This window comes from Rana temporaria, chromosome 2, assembly GCF_905171775.1.
Source record: "Rana temporaria chromosome 2, aRanTem1.1, whole genome shotgun sequence".
In the NCBI taxonomy this organism is placed as follows: domain Eukaryota; kingdom Metazoa; phylum Chordata; class Amphibia; order Anura; family Ranidae; genus Rana; species Rana temporaria.
Genome location: NC_053490.1, coordinates 120,875,121 through 120,901,668, shown reverse-complemented (window position 1 = coordinate 120,901,668; position 26,548 = coordinate 120,875,121). Strand labels below are relative to the sequence as shown.

The window sequence follows — 26,548 nt, the reverse complement described above, 5'->3', positions numbered from 1 at the left end:
ATGAAATGAATGAACGCCCAAATGCCTGACACACCTAAACGTGCCCAGGCACATTTTTAATGCTGGTTTTCTTCTAGCAGGAGAAAAGGCGTTCAGAAGAGCTGGACAAGAGGTCAGTGTATATGAGGCCTTTACATTGAGGGATTTTGTCTTCCGGGCTAGTGTTTTTGCCTTCCAGAGATTTTAGGTGTAACCCTACTGTATTTATGGCCTCTTTAAACATACTTGTGAATTTTTCATGCAGGTTACCCAGCCATGCTCAGAGCTTTTTCCTTGTGAACATACCTAGAGTTGTGGTCTGAAAAGCAGAAGAGTTGCCCAGCGACTGTGCAAGGAGTGGGAGGAACTGGTCCATTTGTGCTCTTTGCTGTGCTAATTATCGAGTGATGTAACACTCCATCATGGCACCAGCAATACAGTGAGAATATCATTGTTTGACCAATAGCGTTGGACAAGTATCAACATTTGTAATGGAATTCCATTCACAAGACATATCATTTTTAGTAATGCTTACTTGTTGTTGGTGGCCTGTTAGTTGGTGTATCAGTCACTGTGGGACTGCTAACATCTTTTAATAAGCCATTTATACTGGCTGATGGGCCGCAAGAAGAAATAGCTCTAGGAGGTCTCTTTCCAGGCACTTTCACTGTTGTCCTCAAAAGGTCCATCTCCTTCCCATGTGTGTTGTGCAAGTAGTCCTACAAGACAGGCGAAATACAAATGTGATTAACAATTTAGTTATTCAATATTGAATAAAAGCACAGGAAGGGAAAAGCACATGCAGTACATCGGATATTATTTGTTTCCATTTATTTATCCTATCTAATCAAAGGAAGGCTTCTCTATGTATTTAGCTTATGCCTCTACTGATAACTTTGTCTGTAATTTGTGCCCTCCTTATTGTTACCATGCTAGTAAAAGCATTTGATAGCATCCTCTTGTAGCTATGGTCTCCAGTTGTCTATGCAAAACAGCAAAATAATGAATAGGGCCAATGAGAATAAAAAAAAAATTGATTTCTGCAAATATAATCTGACATTAGAAGTGAAACATTAAAACATCACCACTATTTTTTTTTACAATGCCACAGCCACTAAGAACAGATGCTACTACTCTGTTCATAACTATAACCATATATATGTAGTGTAAATCATAAAATAATCAGCCAAGGAAAGAGGACCTAACCCCATGTGGACCAGTCCCCTGTAGCGATTTAAGCATTCCCTGTTCCTGCAGAGGATACTTGCAGCAGGAGACTAGTGAATTCTGCTTGCTAATAATCCAGGGATGCACTGGGCAATCTACTGATGATCTGCACCTGCCATGCATGGTCTGAGGCATACCTAGGTGACCAAACCTCTCCTCCTTGTCCAGAGGCTGCCAGTGGAAAGAACCAGTTTCCAAGGAATTATTATGGTATTATCTAGTGCATCCAGCACAGTATCCAGACTACCTCTCCTGACAAAAGAATGATTCACATTTCTTCTGCATGGTGAAGACAAGACAGCATCGAAATGGTATCCAACCAGTGGACCTGCCCGAGGCAGAATCCCATGATGAAAAAAGAACCACCTGTTCTGGAAGACCAGAATGCAGGTGTTCGATGCCCAGTGAGAGACACCTCCTGGATGTGGGAAGATAAATCCTCAACAGCCAACTGAACAAGAGGCTGATTGAGCACAACTACTTCATAAAGATAGACACCATGGAGATAGGTGCAATAGACTATTCAGGAGCTAGACCAGTAACAGTGGAGAAAAGTAGACCATGAGAGGAGTGTCCCCCAACAACTCCTGCTTCTGAAAGGTAGGATAGAGGGGTAACGTCCTGTCTGGTGATGAGAAACCTGAGAATAAACCTGCTGTGGACCTTTTCAGCAAGAAACGGTTGATTACCCTCAACTACAGCAAACAGACTGTTTCCAATGCTGAAACATGACAAAGCCATATCTGGCCGAATCTTGTAAGTGTGGGAGATGTTGCCCAATTTGATCCATGATGCCTACTCTCTTCACCAGAGGTCATCTGGGTATCCCATAATAGGGTAGTCAGGAAAAGGCACTAGGCCACACACAGTATGCAAAGCTCTGAGATGTATCAGGTGTGCCTGAGTGACCCTATTTAGGAGCTGACACAGGAAATGGACCAAGGGATCCAGAGGAGTAAGAAAGCCACAGTAAGCAGGGAACGGAGGTTCACCCTAAAAAACATCGATATACCATTACATCCAGCATACTTCCGACATCTACAGTATGCTGGTATTTTTTTTTTTCCGCTGTACATACCGTCTTATAGTTCTTTTTCACCCGGCTTCCGGATTCTCACTCCCGCGGGGAATAGGCGTTCCTATGAAGAGGCGTAGATGATTGACGTGCGGATAAGGCGCGTCACACGTTCCGAAAATAGCCGAACTGGGTCTCGGCTCTATATGGCGCTATACGGCACCTGCGCACAGACTAGGAGCCATGTAGAGCTGACTGCGCAGGCGCCGCATAGAGCCGAGTCCCAGTTCGGCTATTTTGGGAACGCGTGACGCGCCTTATCCGCACGTCAATCATCTATGCCTCTTCATAGGAACGCCTACTCCCGGCGGTAGTGAGAACCCGGAAGCCGGGTGAAAAAAAAACTATAAGACGGTATGTACAGCGGAAAAAAAAAATACCAGCATACTGTACATGTCGGAAGTATGCTGGATGTAATGGTATATAATTGTTTTAGGGTGAACCTCCGCTTTAATCGGTACATTAGCACAGGGAAGAAGGAAAGTAGCAACTAAGGAGTTTCAAGAGATTAGCCTGTGAATATACAGTAAAGGGGTGTGCTTTGCAACTGAATGCTCTAAAGGCAAATTAGTCAAAGATTTGCAAGGATTCACAATCAGCCTCCCACTTGTAGAAGTGGGGGAGCATCTTTATGCAGTAGAGGGTTTTAGTTGGTTTCTAACTTCGTAGGCTACCTGAGAATCAGGTTCTGAGGGTCTGGGAGCACATAATGCTGACGTACATAAAGGAAAGAGTGGGACTCAGTCAACCTTTCCTTGGACCCCTTATATTGAGGCAGTTGTATGCTCTGGCCTCCCATGGAATCCTTAATGATGGTACCAAGTGTACAATACTATAATACAAGTTATGCATGGTATAAACTTTTCCGGATTACAGTATACAGGAATCACAGTAGAGCAAAAGTTGCTATTTTCAACAATGTTATTTTATCTTTGATTTGTTTTTTGTTCGTTTTGCTTTTTAATAAGGGACCCACACTTATTTATCCCTTACAAAAAATATTGTGTGCTACAGAAAGAAAGAGTGCTTCCTGAATATACTCACATTAATACTTGGATGATAGAGCAATACTCCATTACTTGTCAATGTAACATACTTCTTCTTCCACTCCTTGTTCAGAGAATTACCACTGCGTTTCATTAAAAAGCTCTGCAATGTAAAACGTACAAAATGTTTAAAAGCCATCACTGTTTACTATTCAGAATTCTTAAACATAAAGAAGCAGTGGTCAACCTGTTACATATTAGGACATTGCCCCCCCCCCCCCCATGCCCAAATTCCCTATAATGTAACCTTTACAATGTTTCCAAACAAAATACCTAATTAAAAAAATGCAGTGTGCCAGGTCTTATGTGCACAGTAATATGCATGGTAATAGGAATTATTAACCTACCAAGAACAATGCTTCACCTTATACAGTGTAAAGTGTTTCAAGGCCAAACATTAAACTGCAGGGGTAGGGGTAGGGGTTGGGATCTGTGGTTTGTGTGGTATTGAGGATAAAGCATCTTATAATGCATACCATAAGAAACTCACATTTAAGAAGACGTTATATTTAATTTCAGGAGACCAGCCAGTATAATTTGAGCTGATTAAAGGAAATGCTGCATTTCAGCTTTAAAGTGGTTGTTACGCCACTTCTATAAAATGCCCCTATGCCCTCTGTATTATAACAATAAGTTCCCCTGTGTCTGTGTTATATCATAAATATGCTTATCTGTATTGATAACACAGCGTCTTCCTGCGATCAATTGCCTCTTCTCTCCTGTCCTTTGCCTAGCCGACAGTTCAAGTAGGCAGGGGCCAAGCACTGCACCTGACGTCAGCCAGGGAGGAGAGGAGAAAGAAAGGGAGCCGAGGAGTCATATGATCACAGGAAGACGCTGTGTTATCAGTACAGATAAGCATATTTATGATATAACACAGACACAGGGGAACGTATTGTTCTAGAGGGCATAGGGGCATTTTATTGTTAACTATAAGAACAGCAGGTAGCGGGGGTGGGGGGGGGGGATCGCCTACATGAGTAGACACTCAGAGAGGGGAGGGGGGGAGAGGACAGAGGAGACAGAGAGCAGGGCTGCGTATGATAGAGGCAAGTACTGACTCCGGTGTCAGAGCTCAGCAGCCCTGATATATTGGAGTCAGCATACAGGGGAAGGGTAGAAACTGGCAGGATCAGACAGGTATTACAGGTGATACGGGAGGCCAAATTACATAGCACTGTGCTGTTGCTGTATAACATGCTTTAAATAATAGGATCTGTTTTTTTTTGGGCCAGTTCACACTGGTGCGATGTCAGAGGTCGAAAGTGATTCGCACCGCACTGCAGTGAAGATCACATGCAATCTCTGTTAGATGCTATTTCAGCCATAAGGATCGTATGGCTGAATTTGTATCAAACTCGCACAAGACCCTTTTTATTTTGTTCACACCCATGCGATCTTATTCCTGTCTGAGCTTTCAAATCGCACTGCGATATGCAAACTGATTTGGGGGTGTCATTAACTTTTAACTGACACTCCCAGCAGTTCGCATAGGGTAGTGTGAACTGCCACCGGAAAAATTGTGATTCAGGAACCCGCAGTGGATTTGTAGGGTTCCCGCATCGCAGCAGTGTGAACCGCCCCTTTTTTTTGGGGGGGGGTGTTAAAAAACGCTTTAAGTCATTTCGTTTATGAGATATACAGTATAGAAAACAAACTCTTGGAAGAATAGAAAACAAAAAACAAACAAACAAAAATCGAAATATATGCATCACTTTGGTAGCTAACAAGTTTTAAACTAGGTGGTGGTAGTCAGATCAGAGGAAGCTATAACTGACAGTGAGATAAGGTCAGAGGGTATTACTTTGGGCAAAATTGGTAGTGTAACTATAATACCAAAGACCAATGTGCGAAGGCTGGCAGAATCGTATTGCAGCCTTCGGAACAAACAAGGAGAAAAATATATGTGTGTGCACAAAATTAAAAGGCATGTTCACAATGGCATGAAGTTTGGTTAATAAAATGAAAGAACTGAAACTGCTGATACATTAGAAGGATTTAGTCTTCGTGGGAGTATCAGAAACCTGGTTTGACAGCTCACATGACTGGCTTGTGACTTCCAGGGTTACTCACTATATCGAAGGGGCATCAAAGGTAGAGAGGCAGAGGGGTGTACCTGTATGTCAAGAATGCTTTGCTAGTGAATACAATGGGTGACATTATTAACCACTTTAGCCCCGGGCCTGTTTTTCAGAGTCGGTGTTTACGAGACAAAACCATTTTTTTTTGCTAGAAAATTACTTAAAACCCCCAAACATTATATATTTTTTTTTTCTAACACCCTAGAGAATAAAATGGAAGTCATTGCAATACTTTTTGTCACACCGTATTTGCGCAGCGGTCTTACAAGCGCACTTTTTTTGGAAAAAATTCACTTTTTTAAATGAAAAAATAAGACAACAATAAATTTGGCTCAATTTTTTTATATATTGTGAAAGATAATGTTACGCCGAGTAAAATGATACCCAACATGTCACGCTTAAAAATTGCGCCCGCTCGTGGCATGGCGTCAAACTTTTACCCTTAAAAATCTTGATAGGCGACGTTTAAAAAATTCTACAGGTTGCATTTTTTGAGTTACAGAGTAGGCCTAAGGCTAAAATTAATGCTCTCGCTCTAACGATCGCGGCGATACCTCACTTGTGTGGTTTGAATACCGTTTTCATATGTCGGCGCTACTCGCGTATACGTTCGCTTCTACGCGCGAGCTCGTCGGGACGGGGCGCTTTAAAAAAATTTTTTTTTGCTTTTCGCATTTATTTTTATTTATTTTACAATTTTTAACACTGAAAAAAAAAAAAAAAAAAATTATCACTTTTATTCCTATTACAAGGAATGTAAACATCCCTTGTAATAGAAAAAAGCATGACAGGTCCTCTTAAATATGGGATCTGGGGTCAAAAAGACCTCAGATCTCATATTTAGGCTTAAATGCAAAAAAAAAAAAAAAAATTTGGAAATGTCATTTTTTCAAATGACAAAAAAAAAAATGTTTCTTTAAGACGCTGGGCGGGACTGACGTTTTGACGTCACTTCCGCCCAGCGGAGCTATGGGGACGGGCGAAGGAGATTTTTCCTTCAGTCTCGTCCCCGCTCAGCTGCCGGATGGTCGCGATCTCCTCCGCCGCTACCGACGGCTCCGGTAAGCGGCGGAGGGCGCGGAACAGCGGCGGGAGGGGGGGGGGCCCTCTCCCGCCACCGATAACGGCGATCTCGCGGCGGATTCGCCGCGGAGACCGCCATTATCGTTAACACGGCCGCCCACAGAAGAGATGAATATCTCGATTGTGGCAGCAGCTGCTACCGTTACCGAGATATTCATCTCTAAAGTGATGACGTATAACGACGGTGGGCGGTCGGCAAGTAGTTAATAGTATTATACAGAATTTTTATAGCTTAACAGTTTACGCAGCGCTTTACAATATAAAAAGGTACAGTTACAATACAATAAAATACAAGAGGGTTAAGAGGGCCCTGCTCATAAGAGCTTACAATCTAATAGCGTGGGGCAAGTGGTACAAAAGGTTATAACTGTGGGGGATGAGCTGGTGGAAGTCATAAAAGTTTAGTTAGAGGCGTAATAGACTTTCCTGAAGAGATGAGTTTTCAGGGACTACCTAAAGGCAGCCAGAGTAGGAGGTAGCCATACAGATTGAGATAGAAAGTTCCAGAGGATGGGAGAGGCTCTGGAGAAGTCATGGAGATGAGCATGGGAGGAGGAGACAAGGGAGCTTGAGAGTAGTGGGTATATTTAGGGAAGAGGATGGATATGTACTGAATGGGTTGGAGGCACAGAGCTGTGCTCTGGGGGGGTTGGGGGGAAATGTGTATTAGGAGGGTTTGAGGAGAGAAAGATGTGTACATGGGGAGAGGAGGTTGAGAGATGTTGCTTGCGAGGAGGGGAGAGATATGTGTGTTGTGGTGAGGGAAGGGGGGTATATATTGGGTGGAGAAGAGATGTGTACTGAGAGGGGGGGGGGGAGATTTAAACTCTGCAATCTATTCTGTGGGTTATGTACCCATGTGCCCTGCACTCTGTGTGTTATTTACTACTGACCCCATCCACTCTGCATGTTAACCACTCCTGACCCCTACACTGTCCATGGTCAACATGGTGACAAGGTGCTTTGGAGTGGGGGGAACAGAGCCCCCCTGTCCCAAAGCACCCACACCCCCCATGTTAAGGGCGTGTGGCCTGGTAAGGTCCAGGGAGGGGGGCGCTCGCTTATCCCCCTCCTTTCATGACCTGCTGGGCTGCATGCTTGGATAAGGGTCTGGTATGGATTTTGAGGGGGACCCCACGCCTTTTTTTTTTTTGACATGGGGATCCCCTTCAAGATCCTCAGAGCACAAGTCGCACCACAAGTCGGATCATGATAAACGCTGTATCTTAATGTTTACAAGCGTTATGGCAGTTACAAGCATTTGGCGTTTGAAATGCCGGTTAACTACCGTCCTGAACACGATTTATCTGTTTTAAAAAGAAAATCTGTAGTGGAGCTGCGGTGGCTCAACGCGATTGGCACTGCGCTGACAAGCCATTCACCTCTGCAGCTAGGGGTTCGGATCCCGGTCTCGGCTACATGTGAATTGAGTTTGGTGGTCTCAGCCCGGCTCCCGGTGGGTGTGCTATGCGAGGTAAGCCTGCGCTTAGTACGCCCACCCCCCTCCCACAAAAACCACCACACTTACACGCACTCGAAATTGGGTTAACATCACGCACTTTGACCACGCGGTCTCTAAAAAGAGAGGCGAAGGACTAACGGGGCTGGTTGAGCGGGTTAATCCTCTCACTCCCTTATAGGGAGTCCCTCTGCCCCGTTGGGCTTCAAAGCGGAGCAGGTAGGGCGGGCTGTGTGGGAGGACCCCCTCACACACCTGCCATTGCCACCCGGGGCATGGAGAAAGGTGGCAGATTGCCTCTGGGGGAGGCCTGCCTACTCCCAACTCCTGCAGTCCGGCTCCTCTCTCGAGTACACGCACAAAATACACTTTAAAAAAAAAATAAAAAAAAATAAAAAATCTGTAAACTCAACTGCCTCTAAACTACTATAACGACTGTACACATAAAATAACATAGAGGAGAGTTCAGGGGCTTCTGAAAAAAACACCCAACTGCTCCAACACGTGAGTTTAGCAGCTGCAGTGTACATGAAGCCTAACATGTTTTCTAGAAATCTGAAATACAAAGCAGAAGACGCAGCAAGATAACTGTGCAAATTAGAGGCTGAGCTGTGACAGCTGACTGTCCAAGAAGACCTTACTTGATTTCTAAAATATACTGTATGCAGTAAAACCTTGGTTTGAGAGTAATTTGATTTGAGAGCGTTTTGCAAAACAAGCAACATTTTTTAATACATTTTGACTTGATATACAAGCGATGCCTTGATATACAAGCAGCGTCATGTCACAACTGAGTATAAAAGAGGAGAGAGGTGCCTCTAAGTGTAGCAATATGGTTACATTTAATGAAGGTACAACATTTAGCAACATATTGCTACACTTAGAGCCGCCTCTCTTCTCTTTTATACTCTGTAGCTCCTGCTGGATTCTGCTTCTAATCCCCTTGTGGAGGCTTCCATTTGTGGATGGACATTTTATGGTTACATAACCTATCACATTGCTATAATATTTTTATATGGACTATAAACTGAAGGACTTATGAATAAATGGTTGTGGAACGAATCATTTGAGTTTCCATTATTTCTTATTGGGAAATTTGCTTTGATTATACAAATGCTTTGGATTACAAGCATGTTTCTGGAATGAATTATGCTCGCAGTCCAAGGTTTACTGTACTTTTTAATATATAGTGCCCTTTCCTTGACATCAATTATGTCTCTCACCCCCACAGAGATCTGCTTCTTTTCCGCAGCTCAGTAGAAGGTAACTGAGCATTGCGTTCCTATCCTCAATACCTTGCTTGCTTTGTGGAAGGATTCAATCAGAATGTGTGTGGGTTCTTCCTGTGGCAGTTCTTCCCACAAGAATCTGCAGGTAGCTGCTCCATGAAAGAATTAAATACAGCTCTCTACTGTGTCCTAGTGCACACCTTCCATTTAAAATGCTTTTCAGAAGGCGACTGTAACAATTAAGGCGTTCGCTCTAGAGCGGCTGTGTGGGTGTTTGTCATTTACTGCTACACTCTGCTGCCAGTAGTGAATTAGCTAATCAAATGCTAACAAATTAGCAAGAGGGACATTAATCTATACACAGTGGGCATACATTAACCCGTGTTATACTGCATTGCCCCTATAAAGCTTATGTAATGCTGTGTAGCCCCCAGAGCGTGGGGAACTAGAAACACAGAGCAAATGCAGTAAGTGCTTCATTTCAGAAAATCAAAACTAGAGTGATTAGTAGTTATGAATAGAGACATAGTTATTAGTAATATATTCTTGTATGGGCATTAGGTAAAATAGTATATTATGCATGGAAAGCGAAAAACATATTCCTTTTGTAAATAATCAGACTCTTCAAAGACCTGTCGTTTACCCTTCTCAACATTTAGTGGAACCTGGAGTTTAAAAGCCAACACTGATAACCATTTAAAGTTATACAACTCCAAGGTTCAGAAATAATTGAAAACCACTGCATAACTGATACCTAGTTATATTACATGGCTTTGTCAGTTTCATTGGATAAATAATACACAATATTGTCAAAAGTATTGGGACGCTTGCCTTTACACGTACATGAACTTTAATGGCATCTTAGTCCGTAGGGTTCATTATTGAGTTGGCCCACCCTTTGCAGCTATAACAGCTTCAACTCTTCTGGGAAGGCTGTCCACAAGGTTTAGGAGTGTCTATGGGAATGTTTGATCATTCTTCCAGAAGCACATTTGTGAGGTCAGGCACTGATATGAACGAGAAGGCCTGGCTCGCAGTCTTGAATTCATCCCAAATGTGTTCTATCGTGTTGAGGTCAAGACTTTGTGCAGACCAGTCAAGTTCCTCCACCCCAAACTTACTCATCCATTTGCTGACACTGTGCCCATCAATTGCCGCTACTGCTACTGTGCCCCCCTCCCTCTCCCCTTTTCCCCTTCCCCCCCTCTCCTTTCTGCCCTTTATCCCCCCCCTTCTCCCTCTCTCTCTCCCTGACTCCCTGCCCTTCCCTGGTCTCTCTTCCCTTCTTTTTCTTATTTTTTAGCTTTTTTTAGTCTCTGCTGCACTTTTCCTCTTTCCCTATCTTTGGTCGTTACCCTTCCTTCCTACTTGACCTTGTATATTCATATTCCCCCCTTTTTTCCTTTGTTCGCCCCTTTTTCCTCCCTTTTCCTTCCGTACCTGCAGTATGTTTGTTTCTTTTCCTCCTTTTCCTTTCTTTCCCTCTTTCTCTCTTTCTTTTCTCTCCTTTTCTGCTCGTTATTTCTTTTGTTCCCTCCCTCTCCCCCCTTCCTTCTCCCCTTCCCCCCCCCCTCTGTTTCTTCCCCCCCCCCCCTTTTCTCCTTCCCCTTGCTTTGCTTTTTCCTTTTATTTTCCCTCTTTCCTACCCCCCTCCCCCTCACTGCCTCACTCCCGCACATTTCCCTGGGTTCATGGTCCCCTCACTTACCTCACATTACCAGAATCCCTTTAAACTTGTCACGTTGGCACGTTATCACCATCACCAAATGACCGTTTTTAAAACGTTTTTTTCCATTGATACATGTTCCCTGGGGCAAGACCCTGGTTCTCAAAGACGTTTTCCGACAATCACTTGTATATTGGGCTTTAAAATAAGCACTTTTCAATTCGAACGTTCGAGTCTCATTGACGTCAATGGGGTTCTAAATGTTCGTGTGAACGTTCGGTCCGTTCAAAGGTTCTGGTGCGAACCGAACGGAGGGGGGGGGGGTGTTTGACTCATCCCTACTTACGATGCCCCTATGTATCTAGTTAAACAGGTCCACCTCCGCAGTTGTCCCCCTTGGTCGCTGTGGGAGATTTTCCCGCGGTCGGCTGCGACATCCGAGCAGATAGGTGTTCTTTTTAGGTAAGGTTCCCCTAAGTATTTTTCTAATGTTTCTATGTATAATTGATACTTTAATATTTGTCTGTTGGCATCTGGTTGACCTATGTATGTCTATATATATGTAGATATAGCCCTATTTGCTAACAACTATGTATCATTTTTAGAATTCTCCTGACGAAGCGACCCAGTCGCGAAACTAGTTGAGACTCCGTTCTGCATGACCTCCACTCTCACTGTGATCCTCCCTCTGGGGACTATTCTAGCTCGGTAATTTGTATGGCCGATCTCGCTATATGTTCATTGTCTTGTATTTTTGATGTATTTTATGATTATGTCTGTCTTTTTTGATACCATGTTAATAAATTTATATATTTTTTATATAATTACTCTTTGAGTTTACCTGCTCATAGAGTACCAATATAGTCCTCTCGCCCCTCTCTTTTTTGGTCTTTTGGGTCTTTGGGGTCCCTTAAGTCCTAATTCTATTCTAACTGATCTTTAGGATGATGGTACTATTATTCTCACACACCATGTACTAAGAGGCTTCTATTTAAATCATTATGGAGAACATAATGCTAACCACCTCACAAACTGCATATGGTGTGATTAGGGTCAGTTAGGAAACTACTTTATTTCTGATTGTTAGCTCTTTAGGCAGTAAACACCTTTGCTTTTTTTTTTTTGGTCTTATTATTGGGGATTTTTTGCCTTTTATATTATTTTGTGATTGATTGAAGTCAGCGGTCACTCTTTTTTCCTGCAAGGTTCTCGTTTAAAAAATGGGGCACGGAGGTCTTATAGCGAATGCAGCAAGTGTTGACTGACCTTGATGATCCTGTTTCTGGACAGGTCGAGCTTGAATGGAGAAATGCTTCTGTCCAGCAGCTAGGTAAAGGTATGAAGTAGCTGGCTCATCTTCCCATTTGCAGTGTCAGAGCTCAGGAGAAGAGGAAGCCATCCTCATTCACCAACCACAGATCACAAAATGTATGGGTTTAATTGACTTTTCATCAGAGGATGTTATGGATTACAAATCACCTGCCAAAGTGTTGGCACTGGGCCTAAGTGCCATCAACCCATGTCCTGGATTTTCAGCAGTTTCATAGACTAGAGATTTTATCAACTTTTCTGCTGAAGAAAACAACAGAGTGAGACTTCAGCAGACGAGCTAGCATGAGGGCAGAACATTACTGAGCTCTGCCAAGCACCAACAGCAGCTTCAGGCTTTCTGAGAGAAGAGTCAGCCACCCTTTCTCCCACGACAGGGACATGGGGTTTCCTGCCAGCAGCATCTGTGGAGTTTCAAGAAACTTCTCCAGCGGAAGCGCTGGCAATCGGACAGAGGGTCCAAGACCTCTGCCCCACACCTGCGGTAGTTCCGGAGGCCCAGGGTGAGAAGGAGGTGGTCACTTCCCAGCAGCAGATCAGGACCCAGGGGGAGAAGGGAGAAGAGGTTGTCGTCCTCTCTTCCCAACAGTCAGACAGAGTGGAGGAAACTGTTTTCACTCCCCATCCAGGATCCATGCACCTGGGAGACAGTGACAGAGAAATGTCATCCCAGAAGCCAGATGAGGGAATGGAAGAGGAAGCAACCGGCTCACCTCCCCAATGGCAGCTACACAGTTTGGGAGAGACGGATGTCATCCTTCCTCCCCAGCAGCAGATCCACAGTCTGGGAGTGGAGGAAGCCAGCCTCTCGCCCCAACAGTTAGCCGGACAGGATGATGTGGAGTCCCAAGCAGACATGCTGGCAACAGGTCCCCATGGTCAATGCTTTTATCGGCAGTCGGCTGGACTACTGCAATGCTCTGTACATGGGGCTTCCAAAAACCATCTTGCACAAACTCCAGCTTATTTAAAACGCTGCAGCGAGGCTACTAACGGGTGTGGGTTGTAAGGACCACATCACTCCATCCTTGAAAGCTTGGCACTGGCTACCCGTTACTGAACGGGTTTTGTTTAAAGTGGGTTGTGTGGTGCACAAAGCCATCCATGGGAAAGGCCCAGAGTACCTGCAGAAAAAATTTGCCTACTACGCTCCTAGCAGATCATTGAGATCTGCTAATCAGGCTAAATTGATCATTCCTAAATTCAAAAAAGTAAAATGCGGAGGGAGGACAATGCGGTTGAATGTACAAGGATCCACATTTTGGAATTCCTTACCTCTATATATGAGACTTGAGAGTTTTTAAAAACTTTTTTATTTTCACAAGCTTATGACCCAACTTAGGGTCAGACATTAGCATCGCTTTTAATTTCCTTTTAAATTCTGTTTTTAACTGGTTTATGATTGTTTTACTGTGTACTATGCTAAGAGATCTTTTTTTGTATATGGGATATGTTGGTTCTTGCACTATTCCTTGCAGCCAAGAATAGAGATCATGCTGACTGGCTATGTAAGTTCACTATGCCTGACTAACGCATGCCCAGACCAGGTGGAGGTCTGGGACCTTGTTAGTCGACTTTTGATGGGAGAGAAATGTGACAGACTTACTCGGGACAGAGGCTTTTGGAGGGGACTGAATGCTAGCCTCTTGTCTACTGACTATGGGCCCTGTGAACACTACTCTTTGTGAGGTGTATGCCTGCTGACCCTTGGAGTAATGTTACTTTGGATTCAAGTCCATGTCTCCTCAAGACACACAGGCCCAGATTCACAAAGCACTTACGCCGACGTAAGTGCAAATGTGCGCCGTTGTATCTGTGCGCTGGACCCACAAACTAAGAAGCGCCTAAAAACAGGCTTCAACCCGCCAATGTAACTTGCCTACGCCGGCGTAGGGTGGGCGCACATTTAGGCTGGACGCATGGTGGCGCTCCCATTGATTAGCCATTCAAATATGCAAATGAGTGAAATACAGCGATTCACGAACATACGTGCGCCCGACGCAGTGCGCGTAAGTTGTACGTCCGGTGTAAAGTTATTCCCCATAAAGGAGGTGTAACCCAGCAGCAGACATGCAAAGGTCTGCACCAGGGAACACAAGCCGGCGTATTTTACGTTGGACGTGTCTGTCTGGGCGTACGCAGTTGTTCCGACGCGGTTGTGAGTATGCACATGGGGATGCGTCCACATCTAGGCGCATGCAAAGTTCGTGATACGTATCTGTCTGGCGCTCGGCCCATTTTTTGCATTGGGGCCACGCCTCATTTGCATGGCTCACGCCCACTTCCACCTACGCCGGCCTACGCCTTCGAAACCCAGCGCAGCGTTGTGAGCACTGGCTTGGTGAATTCCATGCTTGCCTCTCTGCGCTGCGTTGGCGTAGCGTACATTGTTTGCGCTACGGCGGCGTAATGTGCGCCCGCTCTTTGTGAATCTGGGCCACAGACTCTGGGATCCATGTTAAATGCCTATATGCCACATTTCCAGCAAGGCTGGCTACACACTGTGGGACTCATAGCAGATACTGATGTTACCAGCAAGCCACCTGGGGTTGTCTGCTATAATGTGTTAATTGCAAGTATGTCTAGTGTGTCTCCTGAGGGTCTTTCACCGATTGTTATTTGTGCTAATTACCTCAACTATTGTCTACTAGCACACTACACTTGTGAGCTTAGGGCCATATTCTCTAAGATTCTAGGCGGGCGGCGCGTAAGCCATTTACACTCCGCCGCCCCAACCTACAGGAGCAAGTGCTGTATTCCCCAAACACTTGCTCCGTAGTTTGGGGCGGCGGAGTGTAAATGGCCCGGCGTATCCACGTGTATATCCAAGGGGGCGGCTTGTATTTAAATTAAGCGCGCCCCCGATTCTAACGAACTGCGCATGCGCCGGGCTTAAAATAGCCCAATGCGCATGCTCCAGTTCTCGGCGTAAAACGTCAATGACGCCGACGTGTGCGTCATTGCCGTAAAGTCGTATTCAAGAACGACTTAGTAAAACGACGTACCCGAAGGGAAAACGCGACGCGGGCCCGACGCCATACTTAACATGGCCTACGTGGGACTTGCGTAAACTTACCCCTCATATAGCAGGGGTAAGTTTACGCTTACGCAAACGACGTAAGCGACGGTTACGCGATGCAAATTCGTTCGGGAATCGGCGTATCAGGCTCATTTGCATAAACAAATGAGACCTGAACGTAAACGCCACCTAGCGGCCGGCGGAGTAATTACATTTAAGATCCGACAGTGTAAGTGACTTACACATGTCGGATCTTCAGTGTATCTATGCGAAAATTATTCTAAGAATCACTCGCATAGATACACTGGCCAAAAAAGAGAGATACGATGGAGTATCCTGAGATACTCCATCGTAACTTTACTCAGAATATGGCCCTTAGTTTATACTAAAGCACATTTTCTGTGCTTTTTGCATTTTGCAGCTTTGCACTAAGATGGTTTCCCTATGAAACACGTTCTGTAGTGCAATTCTGCAAAATGCAAAAAGCACTAAAAATCATAGGTGTGAATCAGGCCTTAAACCCAAAAGCAAACTTTTTTTTGATTGCAGCTTACCAATTCTTAGATGTGATGGCTGCATTTGTTTTATTTTTTATTTTCACCTGGTGATCTGGCCAACAGAACAAGCTGCCCTGCAAATAAAGCAGTTGAGGGTTGTAATTGCTTGTGTAACTGCAGTGTGAACTGGCTTCAATTTGTTAGTGTATCTAAATCTGCTAGTCCTTTTAACACCCCCCCCCCCGAACTGACAGTGCTTCTGTCTAAAGTGTCTCAGTTGCTCCTTTATCCAGATTGGGGGGGGGGGGGCACTCTAATATAGGAGGTGTGTTACTAGCCAGATCACCAGGTGAAAACAGAACAGAAAAAAGCCCAAAAAAATAAAACAGCGTCTTAGGCCCCGTACACAGCAGACATGTTCGGTCGTGTGTACGGCTGACCGGACAAATGTCCGGCGGATCGGACAGGTTTCCAGCGGACAAATGTGTCTTAGCATGCTAAGAAACATGTCCGCTGGAAGCCTGTCCGTCGGACATGTTTGGTCGTCTGTACAGACTCACCGTACATGTGCGCTCGGCCGAAAGCCCTCGCATGCGTCAAAGTGATTAGACGCATGCGTGGAAGCATTGACCTTCCAGGGTCGCACACGTCGCCGCGGCCACGTCGCGACACGTCACCACGTTTGTTTTACGCAGGGATTTTGGTCTGATGGTGTGTACAGCCATCAGACCAAAATCCGGTAGCGGACATGTCCGCGGACCGTTTTCATCAGACAGATCCGCTGGTGTGTACGAGGCCTAAGGATTGGTAAGCTGCAGTATATATAAATACAACGCACACTTTGCTAGTTTTAATAAAGAAGCAGTACTTTTTCCATAAAACTTTTTAAAGAAATATTATTACCTGTTTGATAGGCAGAGCTCGGCCGCCAGTGATGGGGTCACCTCGACTATCAAAACTCCTCTTCTCCATATCACTGCCCCTTCGGGTCTGCAAAGAGAAAGTCATTTGTCATTTAATATTCTCTTTCTTGAACAGGAATGCCAAATAGGAGACAAATAGCAGATTTTCAGTGCTTGGTACAATAGCAGTGCTCAGTCACATGGCACCAATTTTTATTTCGGCTGTGACTGATTTGACAAGGCGACTTTTCAATCACGTTTCGTATTCAATATAAGCAGCAGAGTGATGGAGCTGAACTCTTACCCAACACAAGTCACATCACTCATGCAGCTCCAAATGATATGGGCAGGATGGCTCATAGTGTCCTTAACAGCAACTGTCTTTGTGAAAGAGGTAGAAAGGCAGTAGGTAAAATGTTGCTGCTTGATTCTAATATGTCATGGTGTGAATACCAGAAAGATGAATTATTTATGCAAGTCTGCTGTTCATTTTCCAACACCTGGAGGTGGATAACAGTTTGGCTCTCTATGCGGCTCTAAAATAAAATACAGTGGAACCTTGGATTACGAGCATAATCCGTTCCAGGAGAATGCTTGCAATCCAAAGCACTCGCATATGAAAGTGAGTTTCCCCATAGAACTCAATGGAAACAAAGATAATTTGTTCCGCATTGACTTCTTTGGCATGCAAAACCGCATGTGGCCTGAGGTGGGGGGGGGGGGGGGGGCACCGGAGAGATTTGGAAATACTCGAATTAAGGTAAATTGGGTATATGGTGCTCCAGAAGGCAATGCCATTAGTTTGTAATAATGTATATTTGATTAGTCAGTCAGGCGCTCGTTAACCGCGCTACTCCACTGTAGTCCCTTTCACCACATTTTGCTTTGTGGCATATTCTTTTTTGATATTTATCCGTATAAAACACATCAACTTGTAATTTAGGGTTAACTGGTGGGGGTTATTTTCACCACAATATCTGTGTCTTAACCACTTCAGCCCCGGACCATATTGCTGGTCAATGACCGGGCCACTTTTTGCGATTCGGCACTGCGTCACTTTAAATGACAATTGCGCGGTTGTGCGACATGGCTCCCAAACAAGATTGGCGTCCTTTTTCCCCCGCAAATAGAGCTTTCTTTTGTTGGTATTTGATCACCTCTGCGGTTTTCAGTTTTTGCGCTATAAACAAAAATAGAGCGCCAATTTTGAAAAAAATGAATATTTTTTACTTTTTACTATAATAAATATTACCCAAAAATATATATAAAAAAAAAAATTCCTCAGTTTAGGCCGATACATATTTTTCGTAAAAAAAATCACAATAAGCGTTTATTGATTGGTTTGCGCAAAAGTTATAGCGTTTACAAAATAGGGGATAGTTTTATGGCATTTTTATTAATATTTCTTTTTTACTAGAAATGGCGGCGATCAGCAATTTTTATCGGTACTGCGACCTTATGGCGGACACTTCGGACACTTTTGACACATTTTTGGGACCATTGGCATTTTTATAGCGATCAGTGCTATAAAAATGCCACTGGCAGGGAAGGCGTTAACACTAGGGGGCGAGGAAGGGGTTAAGTATGTTCCCTTGGTGTGTTCTAACTCTAGGGTGGGGTGGACTGACTTGGGGAAATGACTGATCGCTGTTCATACATTGTATGAACAGACGATCAGGCATTTCTCCCCCTGACAGGACCGGGAGCTGTGTGTTTACACACACACAGCTCCCGGTTCTCGCTCTCTAACGAGCGATCGCGGGTGCCTGGCTGTGATTGCGCCCGCCGGGCACACGCGTTGGGACCAGGGGCGAGCGGTGGGCGGGCGCGCACGCCCCTATTGACTGATTCGCGAGATGACGTAATATTACATGATCTCGCGCAGCTGAGCTGACCTGCCGCCGTAAAACTGGGCAAGCAGTTAAACTGGCCATACATTATACAATGTTCTTATTCAGTTTCCTTTAGAATTACCTTCAACTAAATAGTGCAAGAGCCAGCCTGATTGCATACAAATTGAAAGTGTTTAGGTTTGACCTCATATTATATGGTTTTGGTAAATCTAAAGGAAAATTGTATAATGTATGGCCAGCCTAGAAAGTCTGATTCCAACACTGAGATAGGGAGAGGTTTAATAAAACAGGAGCACATGGTGCAGCTGTGTATGGTAGCCATTTAGCTTCTAACTTCAGCTTGTTCAGTTAAGCTTTGACAATAAAACCTAAAAGCTGATTGGTTTCTTTACAGAGCTGCATCAGATTCTGCACTCTCCAGTTTTAGTAAATCATAGTGATATTCTCTGTAGAATTCTTCTAGAGTACAGGGGTTCTCAACCCCTGTCCTCAGGACCCACGAACAAGCCAGGTTTGCAAGATAACTGAAATACATCACAGGTGATATCATTTTCTGCTCAGTGATTGCAGTATTCCAGTCTGCATCTCCCCAAGGCAATACTTAAAATCTGGCCTGTTAGTGGGCCCTGAGGACAGGAGTTGAGAATCACTATTCTTGAAGCCCAGAGCAGCTCGATGATGGATCCTCGGACGTGTGTCCCTGACATACTGGTGTCACAAGAAGTTGGTTAAATGATGCTGCACCCATTCAACCAGGAAAAGGACCTGTACTGGATCACAGGAGCATTAAAAGAGTTTTTGTATATGTTATTCAGCATACCAGCATCTAGTGTGTTGAATAACAGGAAAAGAAGACTCTGATCAAATTATTCTACAAGACTAAAGTCACTTTATAAGGAAAATATGTTCGGTGTATGTATTTACTTCCCAGAGCACTGGAGATCATGAACCAAGAAGTCGTATGCAAAAGTTTAGGAACCCCTGCCAATTTCCAAGATTATCATTTATAAATATTTGGGTGTTTGGATCAGCAATTTCATTTTGATCTATCAAATAACTATAGGTCACAGTAATATTTCAGTAGTGAAATGAGGTTTATTGAATTACCAGAAAATGCACAATATGCATCAAAACTAAATCAAACAGGTGCATACATTTGGACACCCTTGTCATTTTGTTGATTTGAATACCTGTAACTACTTAGCACTGATTAATTTGAACACACAATTGGTTTGGTGAGCTCATTAAGCCTTGGGGCATCCAATCATGAGAAAAGGAATTTTAGGTGGCTAATTGCAAGTTATTGTTCTCTGACTCTCCTCTGAAGAGCGACAACATGGGGGCCTCAAAACAAGTCTCAAATGACCTGAAAACAAAGATTGTTCTACATTATGGTTTAGGGGAAGGCTACAAAAAGTTACCGCAGAGATATAAGGGGTCAGTGTCCACTGTGAGGAACATAGTGAGGAAATGGAAGACCACAGGCACAGTTCTTGTTAAGGCCAGAAGTGGCAGACCACATGAAATATTGGAGAGGCAAAGGCGAAGGATTGTGAGAACGGTCAAAAACAGCCCACCTCCAAAGACCTACAACATCAACTTGCTGCAGATGGTGTCACTGTGCACATCCTTCAACAATTCAGCGCACTTTACACAGGGAGAAGCTGTATGGGAGAGTGATGGGAAAGAAGCCTTTTCTGCACACACGCCACAAACGGAGTCGCTTAAAGTATGCAAACGCACATTTGGACGAGCCAGCTTAATTTTTGGAATAAGGTGCTGTGGACTGATGAAACACAGATTGAGTTATTTGGTTATAACAAGAGGCATTATGCATGGCGGCAAAAGAACACAGCATTCCAAGAAAAACACTTGCTACCCACAGTAAAATTTGGTGGAGGTTCCATCATGCTGTGGGGCTGTGTGGCCAGTGCCGGTACTAGGAATCTGGTTAAAGTTGAGGGTCGCATGGGATCCACTTAATATCGTCAGATTCTTGAGAATAATGTTGAGGAATCAGTCACAAAGTTGAAGTTACGCCGGGGACCAATATTTCAACAAGACAACGACCCAAAACACGACTCAAAATCTACTCAGGCATTTATGCAGAGGAACAAGTACAATGTTCTGGAATGGCCATACCAGTTCCAAGACCTGAATATCAATAAACATCTGTGGGGTGATTTGAAGCGGGCTGTCCATGCTCGGCAAACAATCAAACCTAACTGAACTGGAGATGTTTTCTAAGGAGGAATGGTCCAAAATACATTCATCCAGAATCCAGACACTCATTGCAGGCTATAGGAAGCATTTAGATGCTGTTATTTCTACACTACTAAATATTGATGTGATTTTTCTTTTGGGGTGCCCACATTTATGCACCTGTCTAATTTTGTTTTGATGCATATTGCGCATTTTCTGTTAATCCAATAATCCTCACTTCACTATTGAAATATTACTGTGTCCTTCAGTTATTTGATAGATCAAAATGAAATTGCTGATCCAAATATTTATAAATGATAATCATGGAAATTGTCAGGGGTTCCTAAACTTTTGCATACGACTGTAGCCAGACAAGCCTCAGGTGATACACAGAGATAAAACAAATCCTCCTACATACGTTGTACCTGTTTATTTGTAGCTATTTGTTCTGTACATCCTTGTAAAACACAGAGCTGAAAATTATTTTTTACAGATTTTCAAAGCAGGGGATGGGGAGCTAGCTGCCCTTACACATTATACATGAGCTCTAGAGCTGATTGGAGGGAAGGGACACCCCCTCTTGAGCTATCAGAAACAGAGCTGAGGCTGTAAATCAGCTGGAGTTCCCTCCCCTGTGTATATACTCATGGTCAGCCTGCTGGGGGGAGAGTTGTCGGTTGGAAGAACTGAATGATGGAGTGTTAGGCTGTGGTGGCCCTTGAGAGAACACCATTTCTGGGGGGAGTGATCTTGGGCTTGGAGCTCTGGAGCTGGGTGGGATCCTCTCTTTACACAGTCATTGAGAGGTGTCCTGGAACAGGAGCAGAATGTAGACAGCGGGGAGCACTGCCGTGAAAGTAATTTAGGAGGGATTCATGCAGGGTCGGTGAGTGAGAAGCACAGTGAGAAGCTCTGGGAGGGACATGCCAGGATTGGATGTGAAGCCAGAGGGAGAGACTGTGGTGTCGTTGAAGTCAAGTTGCTGCAGCCAGGAGGGTTGGCAGGATTTGCATCGGACTCTCTGGGATCAGTAGTCCACCAAGTTTCAGTCAGCACAAATGTATTTTTTCATCGCTATTGGTTGCTACACCAAAGGGGACTGCAGACCCCTTCCAGCGAATGACTATTTCTGAACTGTTGGGACTTATTCAGAGTGAGGCCTAACCATGTGCTAATGGTTACCGGAATCTAGGATTGTGCAGTAGAGAAAGCAAGTGATCTCAAGTAGTGTGCTGGAGGAGTGTGGAGCTTTAGAGACTGTCAATAAAGTTTCAACTATCTTTGTTCAAGCAAGATTCATCATTATCTGGGCATCCCATGACCCCTTTCCCCATCCATGTTTAATCCCCTAAACAAAAGCAACAAAAACAAGTTAACGACTGTTCATTGACTGGCAAAGTGTGTCTGAAGTGAATGCCTGGCCAAGCAGATTGATGTGTTGAGCTAAAACACACAGCGACCCATAAAAAAATAAGCACATTTATTGCAAAAATTTACTTACTGGGAAAAGGCTTGTACGTCGCTTAGCTCCACGATGAAGTGGCCCTGGTGTGCTGACTGCGATGGACACCTCACTGCGCAGCTCTCTGTGGCTGATGTTTGGGGTAGAAGGCAATGACGAAGAGTAGTCGTTTCCTGGTCCTCCATTACTAGTCTGCAGAGCATATACAGATATATGATAATACTGTATATCCCAATGGACAAAACCTATAGCTATATATAATTTTACTTTTATGACAGAAACATGAGTGTTCCATTTTCAGGAAATCTCAACTTAAAGTGATTGTAAAGTCTTGTTTTTTTCTTATAAAAATAACAACCATATTATACTTACCTGCTCTGTTGCAGTGGATTTGCACAGAGCAGCCCGGATCCTTCTCTTCTCTGATCCCTCTTCTGTGATCTTGGCCCCTCCCTCCTGTTCAGTGCCCCCACAACAAGTAGCTTTCTATGGGGGCACCCGAGCCGAGTCACAGCTCCCGATGTCCATTCAGAAATGGAGCCCCGTCCTGGCCTGCCCCAGCCCCCCCACTCCCCTGATTAGCTAGCTGACATTGATTGACAGCAGCAGGAGCAAATTGCACCATTCTGTGTCTCAGTCAACCAGGAAGGAAAATTTCCGACGGGTGAGGCATTCATGCACATCGCTGGAACTAGATGGACCTCATGTAAGTATTAGGGGGGCTGCTGCACACAGAATGCTTTTCATCTCAATGCATAAAATGCATTAAGCCAAAAAACCTTCTGCCTTTACAACCCATTTAAGACACTCTCATCCTTACTAATTATACACTGCTATTTAAAAATAGCAGATGGGAAAGTTTAAAACTAAATTGAGTTACAGGAGTTAATGAAACAGTAGACTCAGAATAGGGTAGCCAGACAACGCACAATATTAAAATGTTTATAGATGTGGTCAATGTTAGAGTGCTAAAATCAATATTTGCATAGTTTCTGTTTCATCATAGATAGGTCTATTCTTTTCACATTGCATGCTCTGTGTTCATACACTGACTAAGTCAGATGGCTGGTTGCAATTTGACTATCAGAACTGAGCTATATAGACAATTATAGCCAATCAGGTATATCTGCCCATGCAGCTTGTAGGCAGAATGCTAGTTTAAGTGGATGTAAACCCAATTTTTTTTTTATTTTTTTATTTACGCTTGTAACTTGTACAGTATAGGATTTCATGTAATCTGTGCCCAGTCTTGCCACAAAGAGTTAATCCAGCTCTGAGCAATCCTCCTATCTTTTTTCAGTGAGATAAAAACGGACAGGTAGAGAAATACCAGTCAGTTCTCCCCCCTTGCTGTGAGTGACAGGTGAATTACATATCTCATGTACAAGTCTTAGAGAGGTATTATGAGTAATTCTCATCCCCTCCTCTTTTTTTCTCCAGCTCTCCCAGGATTGGCTGCTCCACACCTCCACATGATTGGGCATGCTGAAGTCATGTGGTGGCTTTTCTGTGTTTTGACTGGATGTTAGTGATCATAGCAGAAGTTCAGTGTAAGAAATACACAGGAGAAAATGTTGACAAGGCTGATTATCTACACCAGAATCATCAAAAAAAGGCTGTGAATATGTAAACGTTATCAATAAAATCTTGTGAGTTACCAGTACAATAAACGTGTATTCGACACAGGGCTTGTCATGTATCTTCACGAATCCCCCTGATGAAGACATGTGACAAGCACTGTGCCAAATACCTGTTGGGGAGTGGCCAGGACGGATAAGAAGCCAGCTGAGACGTGGCGATTTGAGGCATGCGATACACCTGTCGAATTGGAATTGTTTGTTTATCCATTCTATGTATAGAGTGGTGCGCTGGTAGCACCTCTAAGATGTGAGTATGATCCACAGAGTCCACCAACCCTGAACCCAGTGTTGGTTCTACTGCATATTTTGACCAAACATAGGTGTGCGGTCAATTTTTTTTAGCTGAGCGCAGACACAGGGGGGGGGGGGGGGGGGGGTATGTGGACAGCACGTGTGTGGATTCACTGAAAGTCACTGAAAATTTGCAGTACAGTCACAAGCCACTGTGAATTTAGTTTTGGAGCACTGGATATTATATTATATGTATTTGGACTGTATTATCATTTATGATATATGCACTAGAACGCATGCACATGGGCCCCCTGGAGCAGAGTACCAGAGAAAGACCAGGGGGGGGGGTGCCGCCTCAAATTGAGAAGCAGGGGGCTGCCACAAATTGAGAAGCGGGGGGTGCTGCCGCTAATTGAGAAAATTGAGAAGTCGGAGGCCGTGAATTGAGAGAAGCGGAGGGGTGCCACGAATTGGGGGGGTAGCCATCAGGGGCCCCTTTAATTAAAAAAAAGGGGGGGTTGCCATCCGGGGCCCTGGGGACCTCTGGGCCCTTTAATAAAAACAAAAAATAAATATATATAAAAATGTAAATTGATAAAAAATAATTAAAAAAAGGGGAGTTGCCATCCGGGGGCCTGGGGACCTCCGGGCCCCTGGGGACCTCTGGGCCCTTTAATAAAAACAAAAATATATATAACTTTTTTTATAAAAAAAATAATAAAAAAAAAGGGGGGTTGCCATCTGGGGCCCTGGGGACCTCCGGGCCCCTTACAAAAAAAAGGCGGGGTTGCCATCCGGGCCCCTTACAGGTGTACTGCCTGTACCCCCCTGATGGTGGCGCTGTATTTACTCATTCATTTATAGTTTATATTAATGTATTATTATATAGGTATTTACAATTAGCACTTACCTTGCAGATTGTACATTGTGTCTTTGAGCACAGGACAATGTATCAGATCGTTTGAAGAGTATTAAGATTTGACAGTATTCGCAATATAGTCAATCGTTTATTTATAGGTACGTATGTAACTGTTTGATTTAGCACTTGTGCTTTGGTAACATATTGGCTGTTTAAGTTTTCCAACAGAGAGAGTTATATGTAGTGGTAACACACATAGTACATTTTGTCACTTTATTTAGATTTTTTATCACTGGCATCTGCACTTTTACGGATTGGCACATTCGTTAATAGTACTTATAGAGAGGTACACACAGCATGGCATAAGTTTATTTTTTTATTTTATTTTTTATTTGTGAATATATAAATACCTGCACTGATAATGGAGTGGAACCACCGGAATGACTTGGAGAACTGGGTAATGACTTGCATGATAGTAGCTGTTGCTGTCTCTTCAGCGATAAGACCTTCTGAGCAACTGAAAATATCAAGCAAATATACAACAAATGTAAAGTACCATAAGAAGATGAGCAATTTTAAATGAATAGCAATTAAGTGTATGTATTTGTGTGCACTTGAGATTTATGCTTTAGATGAAACTGCATCCTCAGTGAGCAAACACTTCACGTGTATTCTGTTGGTGGATCTTTTTAAAGATTTGCTGTGAAACATTAAAGTATAAAAGTTTTTAGTCTACTAATATGAATGGTATTTAGTGTTTTTAAAATGATCAATGGTGTCAGAATTTTAATTTTTTTATTCAGTTTTTTTCTTTTTATAGAAAGATTTGCTACATAAAATAAACTTAACCGATTACCAATTTTAAAGCTAAACTGCAAGCAAACAGCCCATATATGTCAATTGTCTTGTGATTCACATTCACCCCTGCCACACTACATAGCAAGGTTGGTGACAACAATTTGCTCCACTACAGTTAAGCAATACAGCCAGGTCACAGACCCATTACATGAATACCGAACCATGAATGAACTTCACCAAACTGATGAGGTCATCACTCTGCCCATTTCTTCTGTCATCTAACTCCCAATATTAGGTACTTAGGTGAAATTTTAAGCAGGTATACTTTGCAATTATTACATTCTTACATTCTTATAGCAAAAAGTAAAAAATATTGTGTTTTCTTACAAAATTTACAGTATTTTTTTGTTTATAGCGCAAAAAATAAAAACCGCAGAGATGATCAAATACCACCAAAATAAAGCTCTATTTGTGGGGAAAAAAGAACGTCAATTTTGTTTGGGAGAAATGTCGAACGACCGCGCAATTGTCATTCAAAGCGTGACAGTGCTGAAAGCTGAAAATTTGCCTGGGCAGGAAGGGGGTGAAAATGCCCGGTATTGAAGTGGTTAAACACTGGGATAAGTGTATATATGTAGCGGGGGGAGTATGTCAAAAAATAAATACAGTTTCCACACCTTGAAATGTATTCTTTTATTATATAAACTCAAAAGTCCCGGTTTGACTTGAAAGGCCATCGTACCTATTGTATGGCAAAAATGTCCATGTAATCTCCAGGGTTACCAAGCTAACCCAGGTAACTATTTTATTGATTTTTTATCATTACGTTTATTATGGGTTTTGGGAGGTGGAATGTGGACTTGAGGTTGCATACATACAACCTGTTTGAGTCTTTTTCTGGTAATAAATTT

At 43.5% G+C, this 26,548-nt stretch overlaps 1 protein-coding gene across 2 annotated transcripts in view; it reads right to left on the bottom strand.

The window, feature by feature from the left end:
• Positions 1–26,548, bottom strand: part of AGAP2 (ArfGAP with GTPase domain, ankyrin repeat and PH domain 2) — a 319,347-nt gene that overhangs the window by 64,810 nt on the left and 227,989 nt on the right. For both annotated transcript variants that reach the window (XM_040340872.1, XM_040340873.1), the window contains exons 7-11: positions 25,250–25,356; positions 22,149–22,301; positions 16,594–16,680; positions 3,326–3,430; positions 515–698 (exon numbers count right to left, since the gene is read on the bottom strand). In XM_040340872.1, coding sequence (XP_040196806.1) covers positions 515–698; positions 3,326–3,430; positions 16,594–16,680; positions 22,149–22,301; positions 25,250–25,356 — 636 coding nt within the window. The remainder of the gene's footprint in view (positions 1–514; positions 699–3,325; positions 3,431–16,593; positions 16,681–22,148; positions 22,302–25,249; positions 25,357–26,548) is intronic.